The 27,561-nt window shown below is 39.7% G+C and overlaps 1 protein-coding gene across 4 annotated transcripts in view; it reads left to right on the top strand.

The window, feature by feature from the left end:
- ppp2r3a (protein phosphatase 2, regulatory subunit B'', alpha) overlaps positions 1-15,220 on the top strand; it is a 65,071-nt gene extending 49,851 nt beyond the window's left edge. For 2 of the 4 annotated variants that reach the window (XM_079261917.1, XM_079261918.1), the window contains exons 3-13: positions 4,231-4,509; positions 4,724-4,827; positions 4,936-5,038; positions 5,166-5,240; positions 10,646-10,889; positions 11,144-11,192; positions 11,287-11,376; positions 11,534-11,709; positions 11,802-11,920; positions 12,222-12,328; positions 12,426-15,220. In XM_079261917.1, the coding sequence (XP_079118043.1) occupies positions 4,231-4,509; positions 4,724-4,827; positions 4,936-5,038; positions 5,166-5,240; positions 10,646-10,889; positions 11,144-11,192; positions 11,287-11,376; positions 11,534-11,709; positions 11,802-11,920; positions 12,222-12,328; positions 12,426-12,522 (1,443 nt within the window). In that variant the 3' untranslated portion in view covers positions 12,523-15,220. Of the gene's footprint in view, positions 1-1,784; positions 2,967-3,422; positions 3,498-4,230; positions 4,510-4,723; positions 4,828-4,935; positions 5,039-5,165; positions 5,241-10,645; positions 10,890-11,143; positions 11,193-11,286; positions 11,377-11,533; positions 11,710-11,801; positions 11,921-12,221; positions 12,329-12,425 lie in introns of those variants that run through there. The other 2 variants (XM_079261919.1, XM_079261920.1) reach the window with 2 other exon arrangements.
- Positions 15,221-27,561: the final 12,341 nt, after the last annotated feature.

Raw genomic sequence — 27,561 nt, forward strand, 5'->3', positions numbered from 1 at the left:
AATGAAAGGAAGGGCTGAGTGGTTCATGAGATGGTGATGAAAGTCTTTGCTGCTGAACATGAGATAATATTCCCTTCTGCAGCCTGGAGGTGAGAGGCGGCTCGAAACAAGACAATGTGTTTGCGAGCGTGAATCTGTGTGTGGGATAGGTATGTGACCTTGGCTTCTGTGTAGAGTCCAGTTGTTCCAAAGAATTCCGTTAAGCGCACAGGGAGCTGAAGGGAGTTACCCAAAAACACAAGGTGACTCACTTATTTGTCTGGGAACATATTTCAACACATGCCCACATACTGAACTCTGGACACGGCGATGTTGCTTGCTATGCTGGCTGTAGGTCAGAGTGATGAAATCCATACTGATAAGTGATCTCATGGAGGATGAGATTCAGACCATTGATGGAATAAACATGATAGAGATGTGGTCCTGCTAAGCTAAACAGGGATGAAGATGACAAGAAAGATACAGAATATACCCCCCCACCCCCACCCCCACCCCCCAAACAGAATGAATTTAAGATTTTTCTGAATACTGTTAAAAGATGTGGAACATGGATTTATCTAAAACATTTTCATGCAAGACGGTGGCGTAGTGGTTAGCACTGTGGCCTCACTGGTTCAGTCCTCGGCTGGGGTGAGGCTTGATCGGTGGCCTTTCTGTGTGGAGTTTGCATGTTCTTTCCGTGTATGCATTGGTTCTCTCCGGGTACTCCGGGTTCTCCGGGACATGCATGTTAGGTTGATTGGTTACCTATAGGAATGAGTGTGAGTGTGAAGGGTTGTTTGTCTCTGTGTGGCCCTGCGATGGACTGGCGAGCTGTCCAGGGTGTACCCTGCCTTTCGCCCAAAGACTGCTGGGATAGGCTCCAGCTTCTCCGTGACCCTTCATTGGACTAAGCAGTTAGGATAATGAATGAATGAATTAATTAATGAATGACTGAATTTTCATGGAAGAGCAGTGATGTAATTCCACTGAAGTGCATCCTTTTGTTTTATAGGATCAAGGACCCCCAATTCCATTTTTGCAAGGCCCACTGTCCTGCAGACTTTTCATGTTTTTCTGCTTCAACAGAGCTGACTCAAATTAATGGCAGACTTATACTGAGCTAGTCTGAAATGAATTTCCTTCAAATTAGGCGTGTTGCAGCTGGGTCAAATCTAATACCTGCAGGATAGTTGGCTTTAAAGACCATGGTTGGGGGTCACTCTTACAGGTCATCATACAGGTAGAGGTCAATATAGCACTAAGGGGCACAAGATTCTCCTCTATGTTGCACTCAAATACGATTCCATTTGCTTTCCCATTAAGCAGCTATCATTGTACTTGTTGTATCATATGTGTAAACAATGTTAAATGCCTTGTGCTTGGACCAATTTAAACTAGACAAGTTTCAAATAGGTTCCCGAGGGATCCCCTCCCTCAGTCTATTGAGGCTCAGATTGGTGTTGCTTGGCCCTGAAGGGCTTCTTGTTTGGCTTGGCAAAGCTGGGATGAATGGCTTCGTGTTAATGGCAATAGTCATACACTGTTCATAGCCATTATTTGTTATTATTACTACAAATATATATTTGTCTTAGAATGAAAATGTTTCAAGATTTCTTCCTACAAGAATTTGACTGAAACCACGTTTTATTTTGCATCACTCATCAGAAGCTTTTGAAATAATTTTAGAAAACATATTCCATGTCCTGTTGAAGGCTTGACATTGCCTTGGTAACTGTTTATAAACAAATGATTTGATACAATATATATTTGCATGCATTTTATTGATTGTTATTTTAGAGTAATACCTCCGTTCATTGCTTAAAAAATCTGTAAGAGTAATACTCTTGTTTCACCTCTAATCAAGAGTGACAGCCATGGAGTTTAAAAGGTTTTGGTGTTCAAGAGGGGATGCTGCTTGAAGCGTCTCTGAGCTGGTCCTGTAGAAATACTCCATGTCAACAGATCGAACAACAGGTGCTTTGCCCGCTGATTCATCACTCCATCTCTGATTACTTCTATGAAAATATTTCAGCTTACTTGTCCTACCCACTCACATGAAGCACCAACCGAAGCTTCCTGTCTGCTGTAAAATTATTTCAACCACTTTGAGTTGTAACTTCCCACTGGCTAACTTTAGTTCCGGGCAGGGACAGAGGAGGGTTGAGAACCTACAAAACACTACAAACAGATATGCAACATGCATGCACCCCCTCCTCACTCACACACCTCCCTAAAACTCAGGGCAGCCGGTTTGCTGTGTGTGTGTGTGCGTTTGCGGGTGTGTGTATTGCCAAATTCCGGCATGGCTCATGTTTCTTAGTGCAGTTTGTCAGAGCCCAGCTTGGAGCAGCAGGCACCAGTCAGGCTACACTAAATACATACATCCAGGGCTGACATGGGGACAACCGTAGAGTTTCTTCCCCAGAGAGAAGCTGCGGTTTGGGATTGCAGTTGGTCATGAAATAGCGAGGTTCCACGGTTCTGCCTCCTGTTCCTCACTATTGCACAGGACGCCTAAAGAACACCTCCTTACACAGACACACTGCTGGATTATCGCTCTACAGGACACAGCTTTGGAGGTCTGTGTATACAAGTGGAATTCAGAGAAGAAGTGGTTGAAGAAAGACACTTCCTTGAGGATCTCATGCATACGCTGGATATTTAGTGGTTTTCTTGAAGCGTTTTGCAAATTTTGGCATCACTGGAAATCGAAGTTGTCGCGTAGCCTCTTCATTACAGCTCTTTTTATCGATTGCTTGATCACTGGGTAAGCCGGTGCAGCCGTACCCGCAGTGTCAGTAGCAGCGTCGGTGGCTGTATCTGGTGGGGGGTTACAGGTCTCAGCCCCCACCATGATGATCAAGGAGACGTCGCTGCGGCGGGACCCTGACCTGAGGGGGGAGCTGGCCTTTCTGGCCAGGGGGTGTGACTTTGTCCTTCCCTCACGCTTTAAGAAGAGACTCAAGTCCTTCCAGCAACAGCAGGTCAGTCAGTTCAACAGGCAGGGTGGAGATGGTGCGAGTGTGCTCACAACAAATATAAAAACATCTTTCAAGCAACAAAATGCTGTTTGAATATATTTTTGACGATTTTTTCCTCTGATTCTTCAATGTATCTTAGGTAAAATTATGCAGATGTTAGTATTCTGAAACTCTCTCACAGTAGATGCATCTTGTTGCTCTCATACAAACAGAGTTACATGCCTGGGACGGCAAACTATTTTGAGGCAGATACTGGCAGGGTATTAATAGTGCAGAAGGTACAGGAATGGGTGATAGAATGAACGCTGTGAAGGAAAGGACCGCTACAGCTGTTCTGCTCAATACACGCAGTATGGAGGTCCAAGAGAAGTCACCATGGAGCCCTTTCTGGAGCTCCTCTGGGTTTAAATTTAAGCAACGGTATTGATTCATTTTTAGTATTTTGTGTGAAAGTTGTACGTTTAATGCCACCCCTGAACAACAGCATATGGGTCGCGTTTTGGACTCGACATGTCGTCTCGCCATTCATTCATGGTAGTGTAAATTGTTGTCATGTGAAATCGGGCCGTGCGAGTTTGTTGGTGAAATAAAATAAATCTGCCCCAAGCTTTTCATGTGGACTGCATGTATGGATGCTGTTTCTGTTGTGTTTTTGCTACATGATGTGAGTCTTGAGCTGCGTTGCAAATGTAAAGCACGCAAAACAGAAGAACATCAGGGTTTTTCTGAGGTCTGGAAGTTTTCTTTACTCACCAATATTCTTATTTTCTCATTAATGCACATTAGAAGAGATTGGTCATGCCTTGGTTTGTCTGTTTTTTTCCCCCTTTTGCTTCAGGTGCGAGACTTTGACCAATAAACATGAGCCCTATATTATCTCTGCTTCACTCTTGGACCACCTGGAATTTTCTTGTCATTGCTTCAAAGTAAAATTCCAGTAACTTTGTGTGGATAATGTGGTAACCTAACAGATTGTGAAACAAGTCTCATGTTATTCTACAAATGTTTGTCACTCACTGGGAATTTCCACCACGTCCTTTATCATACACAGAGAGTTAAGTTGTTGTGTCTTGTCTTTTTTTTGTTTGTTTTGTTTTTGATCAATCAGTTCATTTACAAAAACAGTAACATCCAGAATATCTCAGCCAAACAGTCATCCAAACCAAAAGTCCAAGATTCAGGGTCTCCTAATCAAAGGGAGTCCTGGTCCAGATAGCGTCATAAGTGAAGTGCAGATGTATCAGTGTCTCTGGATCTCTCCTTTTAGGTCCAGTCCAAACCAGAGAAGAAGCCAGGGACACCTCCGCCAGCGCCTGCTGCAGCCACTCCGACCCCCGCACCACGCTCACCCAGCCCTCCTCCAGCTCCGGTGATAGTCACCCCTCCTCCTCCGGCCATTAACATTCCCAGGTTCTACTACCCCCGTGGGCTCCCTGCCCTGGGCCCGACTGCCAACCACGACGCAACCATTGCTGCCATTGAGGCAGCCTTCACCGAGTTTGAGGAGGAGAAGGCTGACATTTATGAAATGGGCAAGATTGCGAAGGTTACCTCTGCTTTCGATTTTAATAATGTTGACATTTAATTTGCTTTTAAGAGAAAGAAATGCAGATGAAAAATCTTGATGAATCTAAATACTGCCAAACTTTTCTTGTTCAACACACTTGATAAAATGTCGGGTTTTCTTCTGGTCCCTTTCCAGCAAACAAACATTTTTCTCATAACAGAGTGATGCTAGCTTTACATGTGTTTCTGTTCAGGTATGTGGGTGTCCACTTTACTGGAAGTCTGCCATGTTCTATGCAGCGGGCGGTGAGAGGACGGGTTTTGTGTCTGTTCACTCATTTGTTGCAACATGGAGGAAGTAAGATACACCTCATCTTCATCATAGTCTTTCAGATAATTTTATCATATCTATAACTGGCCACTAATGACAAATATTTTCCAAATTCTCACCCCTCCTGTCCTGCAGGTTATTGCACAATTGCCACGATGATGCATCAAGGTTTATTTACTTGTTAGCTAAACCTGGCTGTAACTATTTAGAGCAGGAAGATTTTATACCTCTACTGCAGGTGGGTGTCTTATTACCACAGCTGAGCAACTCAAACAATACATATTTTTGTACTAATGAATGTTTTTCATATGACAAACTTGAGTAACTACTTGGACTTTTCTTCCTATTTGTGTTTGTCTGATTAGGACATTGTGGACACACATCCTGGGCTTACATTTCTAAAGGATGCGCCTGAATTCCATTCTCGCTACATAACTACGGTAAAGACTGAACTGGGTGGATCTGTTGTCTTTTATTCCATTAATTCTCAAGCTATACTTATATTTCTGGGTGACTGTCGGGCAGCAACAGCTTTGTATCAACTCTCTGTAGTTTTAGCACAACAAAAACCTGCAGCAAACTAATCATCATGCAGTGTTAGACTTTATTAATCTTGCCAATAGTTTCCCTCCAGTTGGATGGCCCCAGAATACTTCTTTCCAGACAGCATATATAGTGGGGCTCCAAAGTTTGGGCACCCCTGGTAAAAATTTATTTTAATGTGCCAAAAACAAGCTAACAAAAGATGGAACATCTCCAAAAGGCGTCAAATTACAGATTAGACATTCTTATAACACGTCAATAGAAGTTCAATCATATTTCCATCATTTTAACTTTTAAAATAACAGAAAACAAAAAAATGGCCTCTGCAAAAGTTTGGGCACCCTGTATAGTTAGTACCTTCTATTCCCCCGTTTGGCAAGTATGACAGCTTGGAAACACTTTTTATAGCCAGCCAGTAGTCTTTCGAATCTTGTTTGAGGTATCTTTGCCCATTCTTCCTTGCAAAAGTCTTCCAGATTTTTCAGATTCTGGGCCGTCTGTGACGCACTGCTCTTATAAGGTCTATCTATAGAATTTCAATTATGTTGAGGTCAGGAGATTGTGAAGGCCATGGCAAAACCTTCAGTTTACGCCTCTTGATGTAATCCACCCTGGATTTTGAGGTGTTTTTAGGATCATTATCCATTTGTAGAAACCATCCTCTCTTTAACTGCAGCTTTTTCACAGATGGCATTAGGTTAGCATCCAAAATTTTCTGGAATCCCATTGAATCTATTTTTCCTTCTACTCGTGACATGTTCCCTATGCCACTGGCTGCAATACAACCACAAAGCATGATTGATCCACCCCCATGCTTAACAGTAGGATAGAGGTTCTTTTCATTAAATTATGTGCCCTTTCTTCTCCAAACGTACCTGTGCTCATTCCGTCCAGAAAGTTCAATTTTAACCTCATCAATCCACAGAACTTGTTTCCAAAAGGCACCAGGCTTGTCTATATGCTCCTTTGCAAACTTCAAAAGCAGATTTTTGTGGTAAGGACGTAAAAGAAGTTTCCTTCTGATGACTCTTCCATGAAGGCCATATTTGTACAAGTACCTCTTTATAGTGGAAAAGTGCACCATGACTCCAGTATCAGCCAGATCTTCCTGGAGGGATTGTGCAATCAAACTTGGGTTTTGACTTGTTTTTCTTACAATCTTGCGAGCTGTTCTGTCTGATGTTTTTCTTGGTCTTCCAGATTTTGCTTTAACTTCCTCTGTTCCCAATGACTGCCATTTCTTGATTACATACAAGGTTTAAATGATGGAAATAGGATGTAACTTTTTTTGACATGTCATAAGAATTTCTAAACTGTACTTTGATGCCTTTTTGAGATTTTCCATCTTTTTAAAGCTCCTTATTTGCACATTAAAATAAATTTTTACCAGGGGTGCCCAAACTTTGGAGGCCCACTGTAGGTCCGGTGCCCAAACAGCATTAGCCATCTCACTACATCCATCGACCCCACAACAGCACTTATTTTGACCACCTCCTACAGCCAGCTCCTTGTTTCAGCCATCAAAGCTGAGGATGGGTACATAAACACACTGGAAAAAACACATGTAAAGACTTGAGATGAAAGAGTAAAAAATGTGTTAAACTTTCATTTAAAAAAGAAAAAAAACAACAGGATTACATTAATAATAAATGACAAAATGTTTTAAAAAATGTAAAAAAAAATATTTATATATAATTCAACTATATATATGTGTATATATATATATATATATATATATATATATATATATATATATATATATATATATATATATATATATATATATATATAATATACACTACTCACAAAAAGTTAGGGATATTTGGCTTTCAGGTGAAATTTATGGAAAATGCAATATGTTCATGCTACAGTGATATAATATAAAAGTAAGACATTTAAGTAGAGGGATGCACTACTGATTTCCTCATCTCAAAAAACTCATTCAAAACAAAAGGTAACAACAATGGTAGTTACACCACAACAAAAAATGTGAACGTCTCAATATCTCGTCATGTGCCCTTGAGCATCAATTACAGCTTGACAACGACGTCTCATGCTGTTCACAAGGCAACTTATTGCCTGCTGAGGCATGGCATCCCACTCTTCTTGAAGGGCAGCCCTCAGGTCATTGAGGTTCTGGGGTGCAGGGTCTCGAGCCTCTACACGACGGCTCAGCTGATCCCACAGGTTTTCAATGGGATTCAGGTCTGGAGAGAGTGCAGGCCATTCCATTTGAGGTACACCAGTCTCCAACAGCCGTTCCCTGATGATGCGGCCTCGATGAGCAGGAGCATTGTCGTCCATGAAGATGAAATTAGGCCTGTGCTGTTCATGTAGGGGCACAATCACTGGATTAATGATGTTATTCAGGTAGTATGGGCTTGTCACTGTACCATTCACAAAGTGTAGGGCAGTTCTGTACCAAGTGGACACCCCTGCCCACACTGTAACACCGCCACCACCAAAAGCTCGCCTGGTGACAACAGTGGCTTATGCATAGCGCTCTCCCTGACGTCTCCAACATCGTTGCCGGCCATCATTTCTGCTCAGTGTGAATCGACTTTCAGCAGAGAACAGCACTGAGGCCCACTGGTTCCTCGTCCAGCGTAAATGCTCCCTGGCCCATGCAAGACGATGATGCCTGTGCCTGGTGGTGTGGTCAGGTACCCGTGCAGGTCGTCTAGCACGCAGACCACGCTGATGGAAACGGTTTCGAATGGTCTGACGTGACACTTGGGTGCCTCTCACCTCTCTTAAACGTGCCTGGAGTTGAGTGGCATTCATCATCCGGTTTCTCAGGGCAGTGTTCACAATGTAGCGGTCATCAGCACGGGATGTGGCCAAAGGACGTCCACTTCTAGGCCTTTCTGTGACTCTTCCAGTCTCTCCATATCTCTGTTGCAACCTGCTGATGACACTCTGTGACACTCCAAGCTCAGTGGCCACTTCTGTCTGAGAACGTCCTGTTTGAAGCATCGCAATGGCAAGGGACTGTTGTTCCATTGTTAGGTGTCGTCTTGGTCTCATGATGTCGGAAATGTGAACAGCATGATGAGGACAACTGTTTAAACACCAGCTCTAATTGAACCAGGACATTTATTGGTCAATTCAAGGATCACACACCTGCCGTGATTTTTGCCGTTAAGCTCCTTGTTAGAGAACAGCAACTTGTGCAAAATTTATTGAAACATTTAACAGTTGGACATGTGCATTTAAAAGCTTAGAGAAGATCACATTAAGTTCACCTGTACAGGTTTAAATGCATTTTAGGCTTGTTGTGAAATTTCACCCAAAAGCTGAATATCCCTAACTTTTTGTGAGTAGTGTATATATGTATATGTATATATATGTATATGTATACCTGCGATGGACTGGCGAGCTGTCCAGGGTGTACCCTGCCTGTCGCCCAAAGCCAGCTGGGATAGGCTCCAGCTTCCCCGCGACCCTGAATTGGAATAAGCGGTTCGGAAAATGAATGAATGAATGAATGTATATGTATATATATGTATATATGTATGTATATGTATATGTATATATGTATATGTAGAGTCGTAACCAGCACAGTAACATCAGTGTTACCAGCAACCTCATGCGATATTCACAGCAAAAAGTGCTTCTGTGAACATCAGCGGTGTAACATTAGAGCGTGTGTGTCCCTGTGGATGTGGACAGGTCAGTTGCAACACGTGCTAGAGAAGTCGAGGGTTTGCTTCACAGAAGTGCTGAGCTGCTCGAGTGCGTCAGCGTGCCTTGACATCACGGAAACACTGCTGTCCTCCCTGCAGCTCATTTGTAGTTCAGACCCCGGCCCGCCACATGCCCATTTTAAGACACTTCCCCTCAGCATAGGTCAGCTGACCCTCTACTGTATGAGACATTAGTAGCCATGGGAGGTCCATGTACCAGGGAATGGTTGCTAATCCGCTCTTTGCTGAACCAAGTGTTGTGTTTCAAAGACAGGGTGCTCGGACCCCCCCTGGTTTCCATTGCATGCTGTAGACCTGTCACACTAAGATTATAAATGAAGACAAAGATATTAGTCATACGTGAACCTGGTAGGATTTAGGACTGTGTTTAATAACTCTGGACAACAGGGCCTCTGCAGATCTCTTACAGATTTGATGTAATTGTCAGTCTCAGAACATCAATTTTTTTAATTTTTGGTCGCTTTTCATGTTCATACTCACCAACTACCAGAACATGTGAAATTTGACCCCTTCTTTTATCACTTTGAAATTAGGTATGGAAAGGTGAAGTGATTTCATAAAAAATAAGATTGTTCAAAATGTCCTGTATCCGTGTTGTGATGTTCACTGCCCAACCAACTGACTTCATGAAAGGAGCAAAAACGTTTGTCAAAGACACATTGACAACATGAGCTTATATGAATTTAATGGTAATAGTTACCTAAAAATGAAAAACAAAGTGCATTTAGAAAATTGCTAATAAAATTTATGAAACCCGGAGGGCTGTCTTAAGATTTCTTGTTGGTGAAAAAGACATTCAGTTTGTGATCGTGTCACAAGACTAAGAAAGTGCTTGCGTGAGACCCTCAGGTTTAATGCTATAAAACACTTTCGATACTATCATGTGAAAAAGTGATAAGTAAAAAAGATTAATACGTAACACTATATTTTTTATTAAATAATTATGTAGCCAAATGCAGAAGCAGCATGTTGAAAATTAACTTTAAATATAATTGTTCAGTGAGATGATACCCGTTTGTCACGCTGCTGAAGAGACATTTCTGTCCACATTCTATGATTTGGTGTATGGAGCTTTGTGTGTTTTTGTTTATGAACAGCTTTATTAAAGTTTCTCTGCAGTATTTTAATCAGGTAGGGGTCTGGACTTTAACTGGAACATTGCACCGCGTTGGCTCTTTTCTTTTCAACCATTCTGTCGTATATTTCCTGCTGTGTTTGGGATCATTGCCCTGCCTCATGAGCCACCTTCAGCCAAGCTTTAGCTGCCAGACAGTGGCCCTCACATTTGACTCTGAAAGTTCACAATCAACTCAATGACTTTATTGTGACTGAAAATAAACCCAAACCGTCCCTCTTCTGCTGCTACGCTTGACAGGATGAGCTGATAATCTCCACTTTGGACCAAAGAGAATGTGTTTCCTTTTCCACATTATTGTAAATCACCACTTTCCTTCATCCCCTTGTTTTCGCCTGTGTCATTTCCTCTAACTCTATACGTTTATTTTTATTTTTTTAAATAATTTCATAGCACAACTAAAATTGACACTACTTCTTTCCACAATTTCTATTAATTCAACTTTCTTTTGCCCTCACAGGTGATTCAGCGGATATACTACATTGTAAATCGCTCTTGGACGGGTCGCATCACTATGATGGAGATGCGCAGGAGTAACTTCCTCCAAACTCTGGCGCTGCTGGAGGAAGAAGACGACATCAATCAGATCACCGACTACTTCTCCTATGAACACTTCTATGTCATCTACTGCAAGTTTTGGGAGCTGGACACAGACCACGATCTGTACATTGATCCCAAAGACCTGGCGAGATACAACGATCACGGTAAGAACAATCTGAGCTTGCGGTTTCATTTTTTTACCAGCTGAAATACATCAATATGGTTTACATTGGGGATATTCTGCAAACATCTAGAGCGCCTAAAGAAAAGAGTCAGCAGCATCTGTTTGTTATAACCTCCATGCTGTCTGATGGCCACTTGGCCACAATTCACTTCCACTGAATAAATTCTAGCAAATATTCGATTGTTTTTACGTGTTTCGACCCAGTCAGATTCTTTTTTTCTCATCCTCTGACAGCATCCTCAAACAGAATCATTGAGAGATTGTTCTCAGGGGCCGTTACTCGGTAAGTGGAAACACACCCATAAACAAACAGAAGAGCTGATTACTTCACCATAAAAGCAGTACTGACTGTGAGTGGCTGTTTCTCTTGTTTCCAGGGGTAACGCTGTGCAGAGAGAAGGCAGGATGAGCTATGCAGAGTTCGTCTGGTTCCTTATTTCAGAGGAGGACAAGAAAAATCCTACCAGGTATTAAGCAGTTTTTGAGATGTGTGATGAAGCATCTGTTAAAGCATTCCCGGTTATTTGCTCATGATTATTTTGAAAAGTGCTCAGCAATCCCACCAACATTTCTACTTGTGCTCAGTTGCATGCTGTATATTCATGTTTGTCATCCTGTCTCCAGTATAGAATACTGGTTCCGCTGCATGGACATGGATGGTGACGGTGTCTTATCCATGTTTGAGTTGGAATTCTTTTATGAGGAACAGTGTGAGAGGATGGAAAGGATGGGTATCGAACCTCTGCCTTTCCAGGACTTGCTCTGCCAGATGCTCGACCTAGTTAAACCTGAGAACCCAGGTCAGACATGTTTGTGTTCATTCTGTCGCTACAGTCTGCCATAGTGGTTGTTATCAGCTGGAGATCTTAACACATGGATGTGTTTCTTCCAGGTAAGATAACCCTGGGGGATCTGAAGCGCTGCCGAATGGCTCACATCTTCTTCGACACCTTCTTAAACCTGGAGAAATACCTGGACCACGAACAGAGAGATCCGTTTGCTGTGCAAAAGGTGCAAATCTGTGTTTCTTACATGTAGTCTTTTGACTAAGAGTTTAAGTAAAAAGGAGCATATCTTCCTTAAAAGTAACAAACAATTAAAATAATCCTAATTTACAGACAGTGTGTAATGTAATGATGTAATGTAAACTTTATGTGTGGACACAGTATCTTAGTGCTACACTAAGATGCTTTGTCCACACAAAGTTTTAAAGCTTTCTTCCTTCTGCTCTAAAGAATATGTCCTTCTTTCTCTACTTTTGTGTTTGTTTCAAACATCTTAAGAACAATTATATTTGAATATGTTGTTTCAGGACATTGACAGCGAAGGTCCAGAGCCATCGGACTGGGATAAGTATGCTTCGGAGGAATATGAGATACTGGTAGCAGAGGAGACTGCAAATGAACAGCTACATGAAGGGTGCATATTCTCATTTATCCATGTTAGCAGCTTAAAACTGATCAGATTGTAAGGCAAAACAGTATTATGCTAACCTCATAAAATGTCATCTTCTCAGGTCATTTGATGATGACTATGAAGCAGAGGAACTTCAGGTACCCGGAGATATTGGGAATAAAATGGAAAAACTGGTCATATCAGACTTGTCAGCGTAAAACTCCACACAAATACACAAAAAGAAGGCGAAGAAAGACTCTGGACTCCCCTCAGAATTCTGATTTTGTCTGTGTGAGTGTGTGTGTGTGTGACCATAAATCAGTCCTGTTCTGTGTGGTGCAGTAATGCGTCAATATTCACCCAAAAAAAACCCAAAACAAAGTCACTGCCTACAGCTCTTCGATCCATCGAAGCGAACAAAGCCAGTGATGGAGGGAGAAGTTTGTGATAAGCTCTTAAAGAAAAAAAAAAAAAACTACTTAACAGTAAAATAATGTTTCATTGTGAGTTATCTACTGATAATCTTGTAAGAAGACAATCTTTTTTTGTTGTTGTTTTGTTATCATGCCAAAGGTAGGCTGAAAGGTAGACACAAACTCTCAGCTGAAAAACATGGAGTTATAAAACGTTAATAAAGCCGCCGCCTCAACAGTAACCAGTAAGCTGCTCAGATATACAGAGTACATGTAGACACACTGCCCTCAGAAACAAGCTGTCTGTCCAGCATGTCACTGTGTTTCTTGTAAAGGAAGTCGTTAACACTCGAGTCCCCTCAGGGAGAGGTTATGAAACAGTTCCTCTCTGTGGCTGGTATGTGCTACTGCATGCCATCGCAGGCGCTGCGTTGTGCAGGAAGGCTGAAGAACATTTCCACGTTTCAGTTCAGCTCACTGCACACTGAGCTGCTCTATTATTAGCGCAGCATTTTCAGCTCTCCGTGTCGGGACTCCATGTCTGGAGTCGTGAACTGTGCCGTTTAAGCCCCTTCAGTGAGATTACGGTGCATGTAAGGAAGAGGCATGCTGTCAGTCATATCGAACTCTCTGGTAGGGTTGTCACATTTCCACTTCCATGCAATAGTTGGCCGGGGTTTATCCATTGTTCCTGCCAGTATCATGTTTTCCTACATCCTTGTTTTCTAGCATGCACAATTTAACAAGCACAAGTGGAGAACAGCAACTTTTAGGCTCAGCGGATTTCAGCAGCTTGATACTAAAGAGGTAAATGTCAAAAAAAAGAGAAAAGGAAAAACAAATCTGTGTTTGTTTTCTGTAACAATCCCATTTCAGCCGTAATGTTTTCCCTTCTGAAGCCTTTTTTCACATTCTGGTTAAATTTGTACAGTGCATGGTGATAACTTTGATCTGTTGCTGTTCTTAAAGTCACGATTTAGATTTTTCTGTGTTCTTCTAAATCAGTGTTTGTGTATGAATTTTCCTGATGTCTATTTTTGTTTTTTACTGTGGCACACAAAATCTTTATCACTTAAGATGATTCTGAATAGTTTACCTAAACTAATGGGAATTTTTTTTTCAAGTGGTATCCCACCAGGAAATACTTTTTTTTCTTTTCATTTTACTCATCAGAGATTCTGTATGTTTAATATTTCAGCCTGTGTCTCATTACAGTGGAAGTGAATGATCTGTCTGTATAAAACATGAATTACTAGATAGTTCCCTTTTTCAACATGTCTTTAATGTTAGTTTCTTTTAAATATTAATTCTCAAAATATTTCTAAAATCCGACTACTGTAATTAGACCACGAAACACCTTGAATCCTAGAATCAGACAAGCAGAATGAAAAGTTAGACGACTTCAAGGTTTGATATCACTAAGTGGGTTTTTCTATTTCTTTAAAAAGTAGAATCTAAAGTTCCATCATTAGTTTGCTGCACTAGCAGGGACAGGTACCTGTCTGCATGCTGCACGCACTGTAAATGGAGCATGTCTCTGCACATGAATCACTGTTTGAGGAGTGTGTTTTAGATGACTTTCTTTGTGTAGCTATCTGTTTTAGGCTGCTGGGTTTGTGGGTACGTTTGTAGTGCGCATGCTTGGAATTCTTCAATTAGGAATGGACTGAGTCTTATGGCCTCAGATCACCTTTAGTATACCTCTTCTACCAACACCTACTGTACACACGTGCACACACCTTATAGTCATTTTTTATGGAAAAGGAGAAAGAGAGCTCCCCTCTTCTGCTTCAAACTGATTGTAAATCCGTCTTACTGTATATTAAACTTTAACAACTGTAATGATAACCATTCTAGCGATAATAACCCTGATTTTTTTTTTCTTTTCAATTGTTGTGGTTTGTATTGCTGTGCCACTGTGTGGCTTGGGAAGGGGGGTAAATTATGTTAGCTGTGTGTATATTTGTGTGTTTGATGTGTGGTGGATTTTATCCACAGAAGTGGATGAAATCTTCCGTCTCTGCCCAAAACTGACAATCACAAAATGATACGGGATGGACCTCATGCTGAAAGCTTTGAGGCTGACGTTTCACTGCCAGGGTCACACACACACTTTTTAAATCACCCAGACAGTATTTACAAGGAACTTTGAAAGACAATGGGATGTCTCTGACTGATAACTTTGTAACTATGCAAAAGTGTCCCGGTGCTTACAGGACGCGTCATGCAAGGAGAGAAGCCATGCAGGACTTAAACTCTGATATGATGTCTTTACAGGGAAACGCGGAAAAAAAAGACATTTATATTTACTTCCTCTACACAGAGGAGACATGAGGAGGATGAGTCGGATTGCTAATTGTGCTGGTTGTGTTGGAATGGCTGCCATTTTTTTCATTCTTCAAATTTCTTTCTTTTTTTCTTTCCTCTCTCCGTCCTTCTTTTGTCACGTCACATGTTACTTGTATGAAGTTTAAAATAAAGTTTAATAAAGATGTTTTGAGAATATTCACCTTCCTTGGGACATTCTTTGGTTTTGTTCGTTCAGACACACACATGCTAAGTTTTATCCACACTTACCTCAGTCAGCCATTAAATTAAAAACACCTCCCTCATACACAACTTGGAAATGGGGCGAAACACAAGCTTGTGTTTTTCTGTGTGTTCTGCCCAGTTTATCCTGTTGTCATTGTGGACTGCCGTTGCCATGAGGGCGTGTGCTTGTCCGGATGGGCTTTTTTATGTTTAAGGTGTCATCCACAGAAATGCCAGTGCGGAAGATTTTCCAGCAGAATGTTGCCTTGTGGCAAGGTGATTACTGTTTCTGCTGTTCACAAAACCCACTAGTGGGCCATAAAAGTTTTGGCTGATTGGTCATCAGTATTCATTCCTCTCTTGTGTACACACACTGTATAGTGTCCTCGAATGGATTCTGCTTACAAACACTTTTTTACACAAACATATTCATGATCTGTAATTGGAAAGCTGTTTGATCTTTTGTTTATGTGCAAAACTTCACAAGAGTATTTGTAATTGCGCATGGCTCAGACTGTGCATGGCAAGTGGTATGCTAGCTCAACACTATATCACTGGTGTCATGACAACAGCGTGGGCCAAAACAGGAAGTTTCTGACCATTGTGGCATGTTGTTGATTGTTCCTGTGTCAGAAAGCATTTAGTGGAGTTTTTTTTTCTTTTTCCTTTTTTTTTTTTTTTAACCTTATCTAGCTGTCAATTGCATGTTATGGATTGACTTTGTGTAACATTCCACGTTGACAATCTCTGCTGTTAACGCATTAACATTACACATAGCTGAGCCTTAAAACCCACTGTGGTCTGTGTTAAGATCAGTCAGCAATGGATTGGAACCACCTGGCAATTATGACCTCCTCAGTATTGCCATTTTTGTTTGTTTTTACTGCACGTTCACCAACAGTTTGAGTCTACAACTTATTGCACTAATTCAGTCCAATTTAAATAGACATTTTTGGGAACAAATGTGATGATTAACATATAATCAGTAGTTTTGCAGCTATGTCAGAACCTTAGGATCACATGCTAGACATGGAAGCATGTACCAGGCCCAGTAGTAGCTGTTTATAGACGATACAATATTATTTAACTTTAAAAATTTGAGCATCCTGCCACATCCTCCTCATGCTGGGCATTGCTGTGGAATGGCATCCCGTTCTTCAACCAGCATTTGACATAAGTTAACCAGTGTGGCTGTGTTGGTCACTATGGGATAAACAGCAAACCCAGCAGATCCCAGGAGTGTTCAATGGGTTTGAGGTCAGGACTGCACTCAAGTCATTCTATTCGCTCCTACAAGCCTTGTCATCATGGAGGACATAATTTTGTCCTTATGTTGGTGTGTATGGTTCTTCTGCAAGCTACTAAGAGACTTGTTTCCTAAATGAATATATTGCTAGACTATATGACTTGCTTATTCAGATTTTAATCATCCAGTTTAATAAATGACACCATACAAGAGTCAATAGCAGAATAAGCTGATTGACTTAAAGTGCAGCCAACATTTCCAAAGCTGTTGCTCAACACATAAATGCATTTTCCTTACATATGCTACCATTTAAACAGAGAAACAATTCACCAATTGCAGATATCCTTACTTTGTGTGCTAAGTTTAAATATGTGCAATATATGTTATGTAAGGTAACCTTGAGTGTCTAGAAAGGCGCCCAATAAATAAAATGTATTATTATTATTATTATTATTATTATTATTATTAATAAATGGCTGGGCTGGAAGAGCTTACTTTAAAGGTCCAGTATGAAACAGAATAAAAGAACATTGACAGAAAGAAATGATACTACATTAAAAATTGTAATTCTGCAGGTAATTTTTTTTCTTACAGTGTTTTTTCTTTTTTCTTTATTTTGTTGTTTTGACCAATGGCCAGACATAAACATTTAGATACAGAGCTATAGCGGACTCAACACCTATAAGCCAATACAAAGAAACAACAAAGCTCCACTGTTTAAACCAGGTAATCTATACACAATAGATTATAAGCTTCTTAAACACACACACACACACATTAGTCACCTTCTGCTGTTAATCTTACACTTTTAACACAATCAATAACAAAGTCTCCATATATTCTCATCCAGGTGTTTTTACACGTGGAACTTACCTATTTATTTTTTCAAGTGAAAGATCTACTGGCTTCTGTCTTATCCACTGAGTAACAACTGATCTGTGGGTTTATTCCACACCAGCCAACGTTTATGAGCACCCTTTCATTTTTGTTGAAGTTCTGTTTTTCTGGATGCAAACCCAGCAAAAAGAGTTGAGGGGTCAGTTGTCATTTGTTTTGTGATTATTTTTTCAGTAGTTACGCCCCCCCCCCCCCCCCCCCCCCCCCCAAAATGTGATATTTTAACAGTGCCATAAACAATGAAATGTTGTTCTTTTACTTTTAATATATTTTGTGCAAGTGTCTGGTATGTTTTTGTTATATTTGTTTTGTCCCACTGGTGTAGCATACATCCCAAATGCATCTATTTAAGACATGTATTTATTGATTTGGTCTGGTGCACAAACAATTTCCCAGTGTTTCTTCTGAAACTTACACGAGTAGCTTTTCTTTCTGGGCATTCTGCAAGTTTTCAGTTGAGTATATTGTCAAAATAAGGCAAAAATCTAAAATAATACCTCTTGGTCTTTTGTCAGATATTTTCCAAAGCCAAAAAATACGATTGGATGAGATAATTGTTCTGGTTTTATATAACGATCTAATGAAATTCTAATAAAGTTCCAAGCTGAATGTATTTAATAAAAGGCTTTCCATTGAGATGAATTTTAACAATCAGATCATCAGGGGACATCCTGATATCTGAAGGTGGTGAAAAATACACCATAAATATTCACAATTCCGCTTAAAGTCCAGAGTTTGAATATTGAGCTATCTTGTGATAATTGTGGTTCTGATAGCAGCTTAATATCACACCATATCCTAATCACATGTTTTATGATTTGATTTTTATAATTGCTTCTGTAACTATTTGTCAACGTCTGAATATATATAAATAGAGGACAAAGTAAAGGGGTATGTGGACATCTAATCGTTTTACTAAAAACAGATTTTTATGCTTTTATTCTCTTAATATAAGCCATAAATTTCCATTTGCTTTTGGTCTGTGCACATGGCAGCTGCTATATTTGTGCCAGCATTTTTACTATTATGTCTCTGAATAGACAAGCAACAATTCTATCTGAAGGGAAACCCCTCTGAGCATTAAAACTGCATCACCGACTTTTTTGATAGGTGCTAGAGCACCATTTGTGAAAGGTAATGGCTTAAAAGGCACAAAAGAAAACAGTACATATGTACATCATTTTTAAGAAGTTACAGTACCTGCAATCATTGCTTTACATGAGGCCAGTGGGTTCACTCACACCTCAAACATATTTATGTTTGAAAGAATTTTGACCACTGATGGTCCATTCCCAGCTGCGGTTGATGTTTGAAGTCATTGCTATCTTTGCCAAAACACTCTGCACCTTTAATGCAACACGATAATATATTAAAATATTTTGTGTAAAAAAAATACAAAGTAAAGAAGTTTTATGTAAAGAAGTCTTGAGTAAAGAAGAATCAATGTATCATCATTACTTTACAGAAGCCTTCTTTCAAGCAGCTGATCATACTGCAACCCATTTTGAGGTTTTTCATCTTTGTAAAAATATTATTTAGGTGATCAGTGAGAAATATGCTACATGTGAAAGGGTGGGTGAGGCGGTGGATATTCAGAAGCTTACAGTTGGCAACCGTGCCACCGCTGAACGTAGGCCACTTAAGGAAATTTATAACTATGGGTTACAGGAGTTTCTTTCTGAAAGTTTATTATTCTAAATGCAACAATTGTTCTGGGAATGTTGTAATAGTTGGCGTGCACCCATGCTGTGATTAGTCTATGAGCAATCGGCCTCCCATTGAAGGTCAGAGTTGATTGGTCATTGTTTGAAATGGCCCTCTGCTTGTTTTCAAGAAATGTCAAGGGACAGAACAAATTAGCCAAGCATACTGCTGTCCTACCTCCCGGAGTCACTGGCATTCCACTGACATGTTTGCCCACACCCACCACTCCAGTGGTGGTGGTGTGATTTGATCAGTGTGATATCACCCGTTGTGATGTCATGACTGGAGGGTAATCTGTAAGAAGGAACATATGACATGATTGGCAAAGAGAGAACAAATAAAGACTGAAGCTAAACATTGAGCTTTAGATAAAGCTATCTGGAAAACCTACAAAAATGGCATGAAAACAACTGGAACAAATTAATCTCATCAAGGAAAGAACAAGTGAGGCAGAATGATGTGCTTGGGCACTTCAGGGCCGTGAACCAGGCGCAGCGTTGTGTATGTTCCACACATACCAATGATACCAGAAACATGAGCTTTTGGGTTTTCAGCTGTCTGTAAAAATCCTGAAAAAAGCATGGAAACAACTGGAAACACTTCATCAGAGTGACTCAGACACAGAACTATGTCAAATCAGCTGCTTGTCCCAGATGTACCGTAGTTACAAGGTAGTCGGCTAAAAATGTGCATTAACCACTGGTAGCAAATGTTTATAGAAACGGTGCACTTCCAAAAGACCAAAAGCAGGACAAAATGATTCAGAGGTTGACAGACTCTGCTCTTGCAGCAGGTGTGATGTGCTCTCACATGATTGGCTGAAATCTTTAACAGGTAGACTGATTGAACTTGTTGATCCTGGTAAGAGATAGTTACATGCGTCTAAAAGAATAACTTGGCCGCATTCCTCTGGTCAGCCTGGAGCAGATCAGCAGCTTTGTTCTTCTGTGTTTCAGTCTGTAACTGACAAAGATTTTATTTTGTGTTCTCATCTCGTCAAGTCTGACATTGTACAATATGTTAGGGAGCCAGTTACAGTTGCCTTGGCGAGACAACATATTTTACTGTCAGCTGCTGTTGTTGTGATGACCTTCAGTGTTGGAGCCAGAAGAGGTCAGCATAGATGCTGATAACAACATTCATCCCAGGATGTGCTTGTTATGCATTTTCTATAAAAATTTGTACACATGTACTTACCTGAAGAGATTCTTTTGCACTTCTAATGAAACACCTAACTCGGGGCATGCTCACACAAACACATGACTGTTCCCATCAGGGATTAACACAGCAAATAATCAGCTTCCATCTAACATATTTTTTCTTCCACCATCTAACTTTGCACTCTTTTCACTATATCCATAAATCTCCTCTTCAGTCTTTTTGTCCAAAACATCTAACATGTGCAGTCCATCTGACGTATTTACCCCTGACCCTGTCGCTCCCAAAGAGAATCTCACCATTTATTCTCTACTACCTCAAGTTCTGCCTCCTGTCTTTTCCACAAGACCACTTGCACCAAACAATAAAATAATATAAACAAACACACATTAGAAAGAAATGCATAACCTTCTAAAAATGATGTCCTCATAAAGAAAGAAAAAATCCATCAAAGCCCCGGCACACAGGACCTGAGGTATGTCTCAACAGAAGTGATTTCTCTGGCAGGTCGGCCTTATAAAAAGTCATTGTTAGGAAAAGAAAACAAGGAGCAACAGAAAAAGGTATGCCAAACAAAATAACTAGGCTGAAAATTGGTGGCTACAGGTCTAATAGAGTGACAAAGCCTCCACAGAGCCCTTAACCACAGTCCTGAAGCTATGTGGGGATCATCTTTTGCAGCCAGTGTAGAAAGCAAAAGCTTTGGATTTGTAAAGAAATTACAAGTGAGCTAGAATGAAGATGTGCATGTCAAATGTCAACTTTGAAGCTCATTAGAACTGTATCAACTCAATTTTTGCTCTTTATTTAAGAACATTTTTTTCTATTTTAGTCAGCAAATGATTTTATTAGTTGGCCCCTACGTATGTCCTGTTACTCAGAATACTAAGAATAAAGGATGGGTCAAGTCTTCTGCACCGTACTGAAGATACAGTGTGTGATGCAACACGCTTACAATAGTCAAGAAAAATTAGAAAAAGGGTTGGGGGTGGGGGGTAGAGTAAGGCTGACAAAGAGGCAGAGGCACAGAAAGAAAGAAGAAAGGCAGGTCTGTTCTTGTTGGTGTGCACAAAGCTTGACTCTTTTAAACTCATGGTGAAGTAAATTCCATCAATGAATCTATGGAAGTTCCTTACACACACACACACACACACACACACATGAATACATGCACGCTCCATCATGTTCCGTCCTATCCCTCTCTCCTGCCAGACAGTCGTTATCATCCATCCTTTGGTGTCTATGAACATATATGCACACACAAGGATACATGTAGACACAATATACACACATAAATGCATTCATAAACACACACACACTTGTAAGATGTAAAAGCTGAGGAAAGTCATAATTAGCATCTAGAAAACCGCTCTGTAGAGCTGGCAGCGATCCGATAATCCCTTTTACTGCTTTCTCTCCATTGCTTTCTATCTGCCATAAGAATATACAGTGTACACTATCATATGGCTGGACACATTCCACCGTCTTCAAAGACCTCTGGTGAGCTGAGAGTGCATGATTATAGGGAGGACTTGGTTTAAAGAGTCTTGGAGAAAAAAGAAAAAGAAGCAGAGATGAGGAAAAAGAAGGAGCGAGCGAGAAAGCAGCTGGGTTGGTGGTAAACATCTGGTGGTTGTCGAGGCCTGGACCTCATATAGAGGGGAAATAGCTGCACGGCTGTTCCAAGATCTGCTCCCTCCAGTCTTTCCTCATCCGCTCTCCTCCACAGATCTAATCTAATGTGCCTGTCTGTCTGTAAAGGTCCAAGAAGTCACCTAAAGTTGCCCCGCTTTGCCCAGACTTATTCAGATCCATATTAGATTTTTTTTTTTTCCTTTTAAATCCACAACCACGTTGTAGACGCTTTCCACTGAACAGAATGGTGGGAACATTTTTGTTGATGTTGAGTTACAGCCTCAGTTGCACAATTCACTTTTCACTTGTATAAAACTTTCAAAGCCCCTCCCTGACTCATCTGCTTCTCTTCATTTACATCTCCTCCACTGTGGTGCTCTTTAAGATTAAGACAATTAAAATCTTCAAATGAAAACCGACTGTCTCAGTCCAAACGGCCCTTTTAGCACTAACACTTTGTCCAACTCCTCTATTTTACAGGGATGAAGACTTTTGGAAATCAAGGAGTAGTGGTCACTTAAATGGGCTGATGGAAGCTATTTGGATTGCTGGATGATCACTACTTCTTAATACCCAAACAAAAAAAGCCCTTGGAATGACTGAGTACTCAGGCAAAGGACAGAAATTGGGATTAGACCATAAATTCTGCTGAAGTTCTCATAGTGATTGATTATCCCAGCACCCAGTGGACAAGGGAGCTGAACAGATCACCTGGTGTCTGCAAGAAAGAAACCAACAACAGAGACAGTGTGATTTAAGCAGCTATTTGTCGTCCCATAAGGAGATGAATGGTACAGTCCTCGTGTCTAAAGTGTGTTGGGATTTGCAAATGACAGGTTGTGATTATGTTTGTCATTATTATGGAACTTACAAAGACTTCACACATAAAAAGTCATTATGAAAATAATAAGCAGTTTTCAACTTTCTACGAGCTAGTTGGGGACATAGCTTGACTACCGCAAAGTGGCAGCAACACGTTACGGGTGGCAGATGCGAGTTAATCAAGCTTTATGACAACTCTGCAGAGTGCTGGCAGCACCTTGTTGGGACAACTACAGTCCTTTTAGATTTCATACTGGGACTTTTCCTTGAAGGTTTAACATCTGATCCTAAATAAGCACCCCTGCAGCAGAGTCTCTGTGCTAATCAGAGTAAAAGGTGAAGTTTACTCTGCATACTCTGATCCTTAAAGGGGTGCTATTATGGTATTTGGAGTTTTCTGAGCTTTCTACAGTGTTACAGTGTTGAATCCTCATCAGACATGTGAACGGCACTGTTTTTTTTATCACCTAAATGCATTTTTGAGTTTGAGTTTGAGTTCCAGCACGCTCTCCGTTTGGTTTCCATGGCGACGGAAAACGCGTCGTTTTAGAGAGTTTTTTCTACTTGGAAATCCTTGTGACGTCCCGGGGGATAAGGTTCGGTGATTGGTTACCTTCTACTGGTTAACAAGGGCATATACAAATACATCAGGCGGGTGGAAAACGCCGGATAAAGTTATTTTGAACGATGGCTGGTGAGTTTACCAAAGTGAGACATCCTGCTGCATTCGTTGCTGTGGGTTGCTGTTTTCCACTTCATTTTCAGGGTTCCAACATGTAGGGCTGTATGCTATGTGTTGACATTATATATATATATATTTTTTTTATTGAGTTCATATTAGCCTAATCCTTCTGTTTATGAGATGTTACAATAACGGCGAAAGCAGGTGCGGTGCGCGCTACCGATGTAGTGCAGTGGCGGGAGGCGGGGCTTAATGCGGAAGAGTCTCAATCCACTCGTTTTGCCCACAGGCTGATCTGACAGCCTACGGAGAGGGTCGGTCTGAAGTAAATAAAGCGATTTGTGACAATAACTCGATCAATCCCAGCCCTTCTGGGCTCAGAAATAAAAATGAATTAGCCTGAAATACACATAATAGTTCCACTTTAAGTCTGTCTATAATTGAGTGGAAATATCCATCTATGTTGCCTTCAGCCACTGTATTTTCAGTAAAGAGATTGATGCGAAGTTCTCCAAAAAGCTAACAGCAAGTTGGCTTTGGACATGATATACTGATCGACTGCTGATTGTCTGGAAGTTAGCACAGGTCAGTTGCAACCAATTTAAAAACAAAGCTGGTAAAATAACAAAAATTGTGAATCAGTCAGATTAAAATAAGAAAAACAAATGTTGGAACACAACATTTTTCAGACATCTGTCCCCTTTAAAGTCTGTCTCTTTCAAACCAGAGCAAAGCTAACATACCAACAACACAGTCAATCAGTTCAGATCGTAACATGTTCCATGAAAACCTCTGGAGACACATAGCACAAATGAAACATTTTTCAGATTTACAAAAAAAAAAAAGAAATACAAAAAGAAACACTGTCAGGATAATTATTAAGATCCCACTGGAAATATGGAGCTGCAGTTCTGAACATCTGTCTTATAAAGCTCAACAAAAAACAGATGTTTCAGTGGAGACAATTCAGGTGAGCTCTCCGCCTTCGCCATGTTCTCCAATCACAGCTATTTCATTCACCGACCACTGCATCCCTCTCTCCACATCTGTAATGCTTGACCCCAACCTTTCATTTGACCACCATATTCAACATCTCTGTAAGACACCTTTTTTTCATCTCAAAAATATGTCTAAACTCCACTCATCCGTTTCTTCTGGTGATGCTGAAATGCTGATCCATGCCTTTTTTTCCACCAGTCTGGATGACCGTAACACCCTCTTCGTCAGCATCCTGGAGGAGCCTGCAGAGACTTCAGCACACCCAGAACTGGGCAGCCCGCATCCTGATGAGGAGTCAAAAATTTGACCACAGCACTCCTGTTTTGCGGTCCTTGCATTGGCTCCCTGTCGAGCAGAGGATATATAATATATAGATCTGCCTGCTAACTTCCCAGTGTCTGCATGGCCATGCCCTAAAGTATCTAACAAAGCTACTGTCCCCACACACCACAATTCGCCGCTAAGAGAACACACGAGGACACACACACACACACACACAAACAAGATAAACACACTGCTAATCAAGAACATAAGTTCAATGTAATATCCTCACAGAGCTGGTTGTTCATTGCTGTTTAAAGGTTTTAAGTGTCATAAACTTCTAAGAGAGACTTTAGTAGAGATATTTGTACACATTATTATCAGATTATCAGATAGTAACAGTTATAATTATCAAAATTTTTACACCCTTTTGCATTAGTTTGCACAGTTATCAGGTAGCAGCTGTTTAGCAATGACAGCCCATGACTGTCTTGTTCAATGTGGGTCTGGTTCCAAATATTTGCCTGTCAATAACTTACGTGAGAAATAGGGTCAAGGTTGAAAAATATTCCTTTACAAGCTCAAAGAATTTTCTTGCAAACTCTTTTTCCCATCATCTTGCGATTTTTTGACAGTTCCAAATGATCCATTTCTGAATATTACTCAGCATTTTGATGTAAAACTGAAGTAATGTTTTGGAGGACTCGTTTATTTCTTTACTTTTGGTGTTGTCTCAGAGACACCAGCTGCACATCAAGTTTAAATATTATAAACTTGCACACTGAAAACCCTAATAATGCAAATTCATTTCAGTTAAATGAAAACTAATAAACTTTATCAATATCAATAAAATGAGCACAGTTAGATTATGGAGCTCCCTCACATGGAGGATTGTAGCGTTGAAATTACCTGTGTTGCGTGGTTACAACAGCAAGAGTTAAAATCAATAATTTTACAATGTGTAATATTAGCCAGTGCTTTATTACATATATATATATATATATATATATATATATATATATATATATATATATATATATATATATATATATATATATATATATATATATATATATATATATATATATGTATATATATATATATATATATATATATATATGTGTGAATATATATATATATATATATATATATATATATATATATATATATATATATATATATATATATATATATATATATATATATATATATATATATGTGTGTGAATATATATATATATATATATATATATATGTGTGAATATATATATATATATATATATATATATATATATATATATGTGTGAATATATATATATATATATATATATATATATATATATATATATATGTGTGAATATATATATATATATATATATATATATATATATATATGTGTGTATATATATATATATATATATATATATATGTGTGAATATATATATATATATATATATATATATATATATATATATATATATATATATATATATATATATATATATATATATATATATATATATATATATGTAATAAAGCACTGGCTAATATTACACATTGTAAAATTATTGATTTTAACTCTTGCTGTTGTAACCACGCAACACAGGTAATTTCAACGCTACAATCCTCCATGTGAGGGAGCTCCATAATCTAACTGTGCTCATTTTATTGATATTGATAAAGTTTATTAGTTTTCATTTAACTGAAATGAATTTGGTTTAATTCCTTTCAGGCAAATTGTTTTAGTACAACAGGGGCTGTTTTCTTTGTTCAGTTGCTGGAATGTGTGTGTGTGTATGTGTCTGTGTGTGTGTGTGTGTGTGTGCTAGTAAAGTAAAATCTAGAACTCAAAAACAGTAAGTAAATGCCTTTGCAATGCTACAGTAGATCATTTCCATCAATCCAGATGAGTTTAATTCATTTTTTAAAGAGATGCATTCATTAAATAGCAGACACATGGATCTGTATTGTAAATATTTCAATTATGCATTTAGTACTGAAGCATGTTTACCACTCTAATCATTACATGTACAGAACAAGTTGACATTAATGTTTTCATTTTCAAGCTCCAACATGCCCACATCTTTCACAGAAGAAGACTACCGTGTGAATATAATTTGAGATAATTTATCTGGCATATATTTTTTCTGAACTGAAATGAAAAGTAGTTAAACTTGCACCAAAGTCACCACAAATCATGAATTTTCCTAAAGACCAGACAATCATAGGTTTTATCTAGAGTTTGTTTTTTTCAAAGCAAAACCAAATCCTAAGCATAAGTATCAGACTTGTATCTTCCACAGCAGTCATTCAGGGGATGCTGGATCCATTAGAGAAACTTTTCTCTGTCTTTTCTCTGTCTTCAAAGTGCCAAGCCTGAAACATTTTAAATGTGTCCACATGACACATTTAAAATTTTATACATCAATGTAAGAAGATATAATCAATGTGATCACAGCCAGAAGGGTGACACAGGGTCAGGGTGTTGGATATTATCCTGAAAGGCAAACCAGAGTAAACTGGATTCAGCCTTGCCTTTATTTGCAGAAGAGTTCACCCACCTTTTGGAGGTCGATTCCTTTAATCAACAAATAGTTAAGTCAGTACAATAACTCTCAGAGTAAGGCACAGTTTGTTTTGGTTGTGTTCATCAGCACAACGACACTAAAATGAGTTCAGACGCTTGTCAATGTCTTGTTTTCATGCGGGACTGGCAAACGCTTGTCTGAGTGGCGAGAGAGCGACTGAGATTTCTGTTTTGGCTTTCCTTTTTTCCAATGCGCACAGTGTATTACGGTAAGAGGGAGGCGGGACCTGACCGCCATGTGCGTCGCGTTTTGATTGACATGGCGGAGTCTCCCTCTCCCAGTACGCGTCGCGCCGCGCCAGCAGACAGGCAGGACCCGACC

This window comes from Telmatherina bonti (genome assembly GCF_933228915.1).
Source record: "Telmatherina bonti genome assembly, chromosome: 22".
Lineage (NCBI taxonomy): Eukaryota > Metazoa > Chordata > Actinopteri > Atheriniformes > Telmatherinidae > Telmatherina > Telmatherina bonti.